This window comes from Mesitornis unicolor, unplaced genomic scaffold (genome assembly GCF_000695765.1).
Source record: "Mesitornis unicolor isolate BGI_N332 unplaced genomic scaffold, ASM69576v1 scaffold12471, whole genome shotgun sequence".
Classification (NCBI taxonomy): Eukaryota; Metazoa; Chordata; class Aves; order Mesitornithiformes; family Mesitornithidae; genus Mesitornis; species Mesitornis unicolor.
This window is the reverse complement of record NW_010163174.1, coordinates 1-10,007: the sequence shown is the minus strand read 5'-3', so window position 1 is coordinate 10,007 and position 10,007 is coordinate 1. Positions and strand designations below refer to the sequence as shown.

Sequence of the window (10,007 nt, the reverse complement as noted above, 5' to 3'; positions counted from 1 at the left end):
CCTCAGTGAGGTAGGCATGTATTAACTCTCCTACTTACATACAGGGAACCAAGGCATAGAGAAGACACTTCTCTGTCAAACAGTGACACAGGAAAAACTGCAGTTAGCTCCTGCCTTTCGGCCTTATGATAAATTCACTAGACCAGGCTGTTTTAAAAGAAAAGTGATACAAAGTGTGTTGTTTGTTTTAATTAAGAAAACAGTCACACAGATGGCAGTAGACTTTTTTTCTGAAAACCACAGGGTCTTCTCTAAGTGAAAATCATTTCTCCAAAGACCTGGTTAAATACCAGATTTTGAGGCAAGTTGTTTCTATTACGCCATGCAGTGTAGAACATGAAGATTTTTAAACAATCTCCAAGACATCAGTCTTACATATTTAAAAATAAACCAAAATAGTTTACACTTACCAGTGTACATCTCTATTAAACTCCAGCTTTTCTCCTGCTCTGGAGTTAATGCCTCACAAATAAGGTAATTTTACCTTCATATAGTGTCAAACAAATGCTTTTTTCTTCTTCCTCCTTAAATCTATCCTCAGATAAAATGACTACTCTTAAGTCAGAGTCCAGATATCAGCTCACAAGAGGGGAAGCCAAGCAATATGTGCAGTTTAGGACTGACAGCTCAAAATAAATGTAGAGGATAATCTATTTTTTTTAACTGTGGATGATTTCTCAATAAAAATAAAAATCACATCAATTTTACAACTCCAGTAGTCAGTATCTGAAGCAACAATAACAAAACCTTCATAGAAGTGTTCGCGGTGGAGGGTCCAGACAATACTCTTGCCTAACCAATAAACTAAACAGAGCCCAGACTCTTAATCAGGAGAGCCTTTGTCCAATGCCGTTGAAGACTATAACTCACCACCAGTCTATCATTAACTCCAGATACAGGTTAAAAAAACCACAATAAAACTAAAGAAAAACACCATTAGCAAAACCTCCTTGAAATGTTTTCTCTCAGGGCTACAGAAAAATTAGCCAAATTCTTTATTCCACTAGTAGTGAAACTGCTCCCCATGGCAATGGTTACATGATCACGTTTTCTCCAGTCTGCTTCAAGTCCGTATAATGTCGCATTTATTTAGACTTAACACATGTGGTTTCCAGTGATGCTGCTGGTTTAGGCCCCAGCTTCTCTGGGAATTCGAGTTTTTCACAGATTGTCTCCTTTATGGGTAGATACTGAGAGATCTCGTTAGGTTCCGTGAACAGGGAAGGTGGAACGTGCTAGGAAAAAAAATTTTACATGAAACAAGTGAATGAAAGGAGGGGGGAAGGAAAAAAAAGTATTCCAAAGCCAAACTTTTACAGACAATCTATAATTTACCTGATTTAAACACCTGAAGTCAGGTACGATTTTTAAAATTTACCTTAACTCCAAATGTACATAGAGTCTTCTACTCCTTGTGTGGATCAATAGGCTAAAGAAATGTATTTAATGTTTTTAAGCAGCAGATTATAAGAGTGCAAGAAAGTCAGAGACATTAATGAACAGCTACAATGTTTTAAAAAATATATTTATCATTTGAATGTAACAAGACCGTTCTTGATATTCTAGTTTTAGATGAGACTAGGATGGCCACAAGGGATACCATGTTTAATGTCTTCCAGCCATGGCAATACATTAACTGGAGTTGCTCAGATTTAGCTACTGATAATTGATATACCTTAACATGTATCTTAGTTTTATGAAGTCTACCACATATATGAAATACTAACTCATTGGATTTTAATTTCGTAATTGAAGAAATTAGGTGGTTTCTTTAAAGTTAATAAATATCTTTATCTGGAAATTTCTGTACACAGCTTCACAACATACAAGACATTTGATGAAAAAATCTATACTGAGCAAACCACCTTCAAACTTTCTAACAACATTCTCTAAGAAGTGTATCCAGAGCAAGCTGTATTTTGGCTACCCCTAACATGCAAGGAATCATACTGCTGTGTAAATTTCTTCAAACCTAACTGAAGCAGGGATACTTTTTGTTTTACCTATGCAAGCTGATCTAGGGAACTGAAAAGCATATATACACTTCCTCTCTGTAACAACAGGCAGTAAAAATGATTTAACAGTGTAACATTTTTAAACGTGAATGAAGTAAAACCTAAATCACTAATTTATATTTCAAAATCCATGTAACTATCAAAAAGTTCATGTCTGGATTTAGTACTGTTTATAGGGATCACATATTGTTAAAAATTACACAGTATTCCTTTCCTTAAAAAGAAAAACACGGCTTCTCAAGATCAAGTGTTTGGTCAAGAATAAAAATCAACAGCAGCAACTCCAAATGTGCCACAAATTACTCTGAGCCATTGCTAGAGTTTAAAGGGGGGGTTACTAGACTTACTTGAAAAAAAATGAATGAGCCTAATGAACTACCAAACAGATCTTAACCCCTAGTTCTACTTGCAAGCATACAACATGACATCTCCAGTACCCAGACATGGACTACCTGATTTTGTGACTGAACAGTTTCATGAAAAAGTAAAATAAAAAAAATATCTTGTTAACTTGAAAGCAGAAGTAACCCAATCCCGTATCTTGTCATGTGATCAATGGACCTGAGCATTTACAAATGCAAATCGGCCCTGAAATCACCAAAATATATATTGTATAAGGCAGGATGCTTTTTCTGCTGTATCGATTCCAAACCTAACAAAGAATGGCTTAGACACAGTATTTTCTATGCTGAACATCAAACAATTTTAAAAAGCAGACAGAAAAAAATAATTTAAAACAATGCAATACCTTTAAACTTGATATTTTGCTTTCTCTGGACGTATATTCTCGCAACATGTAGGCCTTATCAGCCTAATGGGAAAAAAATGCAAAAATTAATTACAAAATTATCATCTAGTATCAGTACAAAATGAGCATTTTCATGACATTTAATTCAGTAAGCATTTGAACTTGGTTGACCACAGATTTTCACCTGTGAGTAGAAATGCACGTTCAAATTCACAAAGAAAGGAAGATGTTAAACAATGTGTGTTTTCCCAAAAGCCACCTTTCCGCATGCATGCACGAAAAAAATTCTGTGACTGAGTATGTTTGTTAAACTTTACTCGGCTACAACTTCAACATCAGTACGAATACAGCTAGACAGAATAAGCAAACCACAACTGTCACTTTCTGTACTATTTATGAGATACTAGAACTCAAGGTAGTAGGGACAGTTATTTGCAAGGTAAAACTTGCAGTAATGCATTAGACATGACAAGAAAAACATTTAGTTGGAGACAAGAATAAGAACACTATCACACCATTTACTATTGCCTATTTTTCCTGTTGTACTTCCTCTCTAATTGGCATCTGTCAAATATACTCAAATGATTACTTCATGAGGCATGAGCCTACTCTGCTCATGCAGCACCTACGGCATCCAGCAGCTGGCTGCTACTTCAGCACTACCACAATAACAAAACACACTTGAAAGTTCAGTTCAGGGAAGCTCTATGCCCCAAACATCATCAGTATTAAATCACAGGAATATCAGCAGATCTACTTTAAAAGTAACATAAAATACTCATGATTGTAAATAAGAGTTTACCTCATGATGAAGCCTTGTATCATTCATCCTGATAAGTACCCCATCAACTCGCAAGAAAAACCTCAACAGCACAAAAAAGCTGGAAGGCATAACTCTCTGCAAAAACAAAGATGCTCCATTCAGAGTATTACAGACTTTTACTTAAAGTATGCAGTTCTCTACATCAGATATTCACAACAAAAGAAAGTATGAGGAGCTTTCAGTAATAAAGTCAAAATTTTAGCTGTTAATATGCTACAGCTATCACTGGACAACAGGACAGACAGCGTCTCAAAAGATTCTTAAGCAGGATACAGAAAGAGGGAAAAGATTTTTTCCTGAAGCAACTGACAAAGATTTCAAGACAACATAGTTTCCAGTAAAATAAGATTACATTTCTAAGAACAAGGATAAAGAACTTTACATTTTAAAATTTAGATCCCAGAAGGAACAACATGCAAAAAGTGACTGCATTTTGCATACATTAACCAACTGAGTCACCAAGCATCTTGTATAGACTTCTCAGTACTCACTATTTTTACACTCAAACTTGATACTCCATGATCATGAAGTTCATCTTCAAATAGAAGTACTTCTTCAAAAAACATAATTTGCTCCCTGGCTTTCAATTTCTCTGTATTTATGTGCTCTGTTGTAGGAACAACCTGAAGAAAAAGATTAAGAACAGTTAGTGTAATATGTTGCCAGACTACATAAAGTTTGACCTGATCTTTTAAATCCCACAATTGCTACTTTTAGAAAGGAAAATGCTTTCAGGCCACTAAGCTTAAAAGACCCCAAAACTCTAAGAGAAAAAGTTAAAATTAAACCCAAAATTTCAAAGAGGAAACATCAATCAAAGCAAAAACCAATAGTGGAAAATTCTGAGTCAACTGGATACAGGCTCCAGTAGGGTTTCAGCTGCTCACTTTCTGTATTTGAAAACATTCAAAGATTCCTTGTGTTTAACATACAAATGAGAAGTTCTGGAATAGAAGTAGTATTCCAGCCACTTAGTATCTCTAGTCCACTACAAACTCTGCACAGGTTTCTAACAAAGCCTTTCCAACAAAAATGAAAGGATTCTAACAGAGTTGAGTGACCTGCTCGGTTGATGCGCGGCAAGCAGTGGACGTTGTCTACTTGGGCTTCCCAAGGCTTTTGACGTGGTCCCCCACAGCCTCCTCTTTGAAAAACTGACAAATTACAATGTAGATCAGTGCTCTGTGTGGTGGGTGGGGAACTGGATGATGGGCTGTTCCCAGAGGGTGGTAGTAAATGGTTCATTCTCTAATTGGCAAGCGGTCACAAGTGGGGTCCCTCAGGGATCAATATTGGGCCTGACGCTATTTAATATCTTCATTAGTGATCTGAACGTTGGGATCAGGAGCTCCCTGATGAAGTTTGTTGATGACACCAAAATGAGTGGGGTAGTTGACACTCCAGAAGGGAGAGCCACCCTCCAGGAAGACCTGGACAGGCTGGACGAGTGGGCTAGCAGGAACTGTATGAAGTTCAACACAGACAAATGCAAGGTCTTGCATCTGGGAATACATAATCCAAGAATGCAGCTGAGACTGGGTTCCACCTGGCTAGAGAGCAGCCCTGTGGAAGGGGACCTGGGGTCTTGGTGGATGAAAAGCTCAACATGAGCGAACAGTGAGCTGCAGCTGTAAAGAAAGGCAACAGGATGCTGGGTTGCATTAAAAAGGGCATCACCAGCAGAGACAAAGAAGTCATTAACCCTCTCTACTCAGCACTGGTCAGACCACACCTCGAGTACTGTGTCCAGTTTTGGTCCCCGCTATTCAAAAAAAGATGCAGACACGTTGGAAAGGGTCCAGAGAAGGGCAATGAGGATCAAAGTACTGGAAGACCTGCCATGTGAAGAAAGGATGAGAAAACTGGGCCTGTCCAGCCTTGTGAAGAGAAGGCTTTATTACCATGTACCAGTACATAAGTTGTGCTTTTATTTCCAGAATAACTGAAGTGATCTATGATTAACACAATCCCAGTGAATTAATATAGATTATCTGCTTAGTAGCAAGCAATCTGTATATAGTCAAGAGAAGCTGGGAACTTCAGTGTTATTTTAAACTAAATGGCAAGGGAAGGCCTGTCAGTTTAAATATTAGGAGTTACTGTTGCAGAAAAAAAACCATTAAACCATTGAAAGCAGCCAGATCTACATATCTGCTTACACAAACAGGCAAGCAACAGAGAGTAAGGGTACTAGAGAATTACACAGTTGATAGTTCTGTTGTGTGTGAGGAGCTCAGGGCTTCACAGGGCCATCCAGCAAGCACTGAAGATTCCCATGTGCTTTAAGTCCTAACAAGGAGACACAATGACACCCTTTTATATAATCCTAAAGTGTTTAAAAAAAACCCAAACCAAACAGTTATCGAAATAATCCATGATTTGATAAGGATAACATGCTGTGAGACATGAAAAGCCCAAGCTATACTTTGAAGTCAGAAACTATGAAGCATTAAAGATTTTACAGAAGCCTACTGAAAGATAAATGACAGCTTAAAAAAAAGTTTGTGTTTGACTGAAACAACATGCACTTAACAAGGAGAAAATGGGAACCTTTAATGTTGCATTTTCTCCCAGCAACGTTCCTTTGTAGTCTGTTGTGTACGTCCAGTCATATGGCTTGACAACTTCCTTAGTGTGCTCTGTCTCACTCCTCAAAAAGAGAAAACAGCACGCTTTGTAGTAATTCATAAAAAGATTAGAAACTCACATAAGATTACTTATCATGATTCCCACTCTTCAATAAGAAAATCAGCAGTATTGTCTGTGCTGCAATGATGATGTTAAGACTTAATCATACAGTATTGCTTCTTTTACAAAATCTGTTTCCATACTAAATCAGAAAACCGTTACCAGCGTTCCCGTACTTGCAGTATCTCAGTTTTATAACTCAAAATAAATATTTTAGTTCAATGTTGTTCAAAAATTTGTATTTCAAGTTTCCTTTAAGTAGGAAGAAAACAATATGCTGCCAACACACAACCATCATAACACTGCTATTTGTCTTAGTGTTTATGACAGCTTTAATTTCTCTCTGTGCTTTATTTCTAGGTGCTCTGCAACTAATTTGGTAAATACTAAGCAGTACAATTAGTACTTATGCATGGTAATTGTTCTGCTATATTCCTAAGGCTAAGATTCTGAACATAGAGAGCATCCTGCACTTTGAAATCCCACACGATACAATCTTGTAATACTTGAGGTCCTGTGAGTTGGACTAAACAGAAACAGTATTAAGCCATGTTAAACTTGGGTTTATTTTAAGAAAGCCAAGACACAACTGGAAAATACAGTTAACCCAATTTAACAGAGGACAATCATGGCAAAGAAAAGTTAAGTGACTTCTGCAATCACGTGGTATCTATGGTAGAACCAAATGGAACATGGTTCTCAAGAGTTCAGTCTGTTTTTTTAACTACTTTAATACAGTTTCACATCTAACACACCAGTACTTGCCCACTCGTGATAAAATACTGTACCTGCTCTCTTGCCACTCTTCTGCACAAGCCACTTTGATCATACCTTGACAATTATTGACACATTTTAAAGCATCTGTTGCATTGAACTCAATTCCAAAACCATGATCATGCTGTATTCTTAGGATATTGTCTCCAAACATCATCTCTGGCAGGGAAGGCATGTGCAATTCATCAGCCAACCTGCACAGAAAAATAAAAGCCCCATGAAGAGAGATCAGTCAGCTATAGTTCAGTGAAAGCAGTCCTTGTTTTGGAATAAGTATTATTTAGATCATGGTAATTTAGAAGACACATCATCAATATGCCCTGCAAAACTTAGTTGTTTTCCCAGTTTAATCATTTGACATGAATTGCAGTTATTGATCTGAAGTGACTTTTCCACCATAAAAGTATTTCTAAAGCATTCCTTCTCCATCAGGTTCACACAAAAGTCTCATACATGAAGAATCAAAAAAAAAAATCTGATAAGCATGAAGTTGCAGCTTTCAGCCTGTTGTCCATGAAGTCATGGTCCATGAACTACTTCAGCAAGTGCCCAAAAGAAGTTTTAGGAACAAGCACTCATCAGCAAGTTTAAATTCACTACACAGTGGTACATGCCTCCAAATGTAGAAGCCTGCAAAAAGGGGCTGAAAACAACCCTGGCAGAGCTAGTGAAAATTAAGAGTCCAGAAGATGCTACTGTGCTCTACTATGTTCCCAAGCTAGTAGAGAATATATACTGGTACTTACAAAGTCTAGGCATGAAAGCAACCACCATAGCCGCAGACCCAACTGAACAAAGTACTGCATGAACCAAATAAGCATGATCCCTGCAGAAAAATCTCAAAACATCCTATTTCACATTTTGTTTTACATCAATCTTTATACCTATTTATATGTGTGTGTGTATATATATATATACACACACACTATATATATATAAATACATACACACACATATAACTGCTTTATATACACACTGACTTTATTTACCAAAAGTCCCCTTAACCGATAAAAACCAACTCCAGCACAGAAAAAATAGTTCTTAGCTATGGTATCTTTAATCCCTCACCTTTCCACATAGGTTGCCAAGGGATTTTTGTGATTTATGTTTGCCACAAATAAAACTACAGATACTAATTATGTTCCCCAAGCAATAAAAAAGGCAAAATACCAAGAGAAATACATTATAAAAGGACACTGACTAAAAGCACTGCAATGAGACCATTCTTGACCCTTCAAATTTGAAGTGGAGGAATTGTTTTGGGAATCTCATGCTAGGAACTAAGACCTACAAGTAAACAGCTAATTTTTAACTTTTTTCCCCTACCCTGCAAAATCCTCTGTGTTCTTTCAAGCTTGTGTTGTGGCTCTTCCAACTTTACTTTTCAGCCTTTTTCAACACGTTCTAAAAAAGTCTGGGTCCCTCAAAAACATCTAAATAGATAAAGGAAATTTCTGAAAATTAAACAGATTATCTTAAAGTAGCTACAGTTAAAGAAATTTAATAGAACAGAAGATAAGTACAGCAGGCAGTTTGGCTTCCAGACTAGCAGTTCAAGTTTCTCGCTTGCTTACAGATAATGAAGAGAGTTAACACCCTCCTGGTCTTAAGAATAAAGATCTTAATTTTTAAGACATAGCATCCTACAACGTAAGTCTTCACAAACATGCCAGAAAAATGGGATGATGCAGTAACAGCCCTCCTTCCTCTGCAGAACACAGGTAACAGCTTAGCTAGATGTTAAATCCTCATTACAGAAAAATTCCTAAATCTCAGGATTCAAGTTTTCTTACCTGTAACTGCAGCAACTAAAGGACTATTAGTCAGAAGCAGTTTGAGAAGGTTATTTTATGCATTCAACATAGGATAGAGATAGAGAAAAGAACTTAGTTTTTACCTGCTTTAAGGCAAATATCCAGTTCAAAAAAGAAATCAGTATAATGCAGTTATGTTAAAAAAATTAACATTTGCATAGTTTACTGTAACAACAAAAAAGACAAAGTGTAACATTTGATGACATGGGATTTTACTAAACAAATTACCCTCATAAAACTTAAAAGCAACATGAATGAAGATACATTTAACAAGATTAACAAGATTTCCACACATGTATTCCAGAAACTAAAACCAAGAACTATCCGTCAAATTCAACTGCCACTAGGGTCAGCTATGGCACTACATCTCTGAAATGGCCAGTTCCTTATTAGCAAATCTGACTTAAGTACTCAATGCTGACACGGGAGCATTTTCTCCAACAGTTTTACAGTAACAGAAATTACTACTACAACAAGAGAGCAAATAATATTTTTTAAATGAAATCCACTATCTTAAAATAGCCATTATCGTAAAATAGCTTATGAGTCTGTGGACTAAAAAAAAAACCCCAACAAACCTTGACCCCTACTAAAAAGAAATTAAGAAAAACAAACTTCTAATTATCTGGCTTCAGTTCACAGAGATCTCCAAAACCGTCAGCAACCACTAAAAACAATGTTCTGGAAATAATCTACAACTCTAACCATCCCAGTTTTTCAAGCCGAAGAGTCAAGTTTACCTCCACAAAAAGAGAGGGAACAAAAACCCCGAGCTACAAAACTAAACAGCATCTCCGCTGCCCGGGGAACGTCATTTACTTCCTGCACAAGATGACAAAGTGCCTCCAACCCCTCACTGTCAGCGGGTGACAGTGCCGCCTCCCCGGTCCCGGTTAGCCCAAGCCTGCCCCACCTCTCGGCCTGCGCCGACTTCATGATGTGCGTCCGGGCAGCGCTCAGCTTCCATGGCCCGAAGGTGAAGTCGCGCCGGCTGCTCTGGAAAACGGGGTGCATGGCGAAGGCGAGGAGAAAAGGTCTCGCCGAAGAAAAAACAAGAGGAACCAGAAAAAGCGGTGAAGCCTGCCCCACTCCGCCTCACCTCTCTTCTCTGCCGAAGCCTTTACACCCCTAACGGCAGCAACACC

The 10,007-nt window shown here is 37.6% G+C and overlaps 1 protein-coding gene across 1 annotated transcript; it reads right to left on the bottom strand.

Moving 5' to 3' along the window:
• Positions 1 to 848: 848 nt before the first annotated feature.
• On the bottom strand, positions 849 to 9,884 carry TIPRL (TOR signaling pathway regulator). Its single transcript, XM_010193869.1, has 7 exons — positions 9,776 to 9,884; positions 7,063 to 7,242; positions 6,137 to 6,236; positions 4,078 to 4,209; positions 3,566 to 3,661; positions 2,764 to 2,826; positions 849 to 1,235 (listed from the first exon to the last, which is right to left on the bottom strand). Exons 1-7 carry the CDS (start codon positions 9,874 to 9,876, stop codon positions 1,086 to 1,088), a joined length of 822 nt encoding a protein of 273 aa, XP_010192171.1. The 5' UTR covers positions 9,877 to 9,884; the 3' UTR covers positions 849 to 1,085.
• Positions 9,885 to 10,007: the final 123 nt, after the last annotated feature.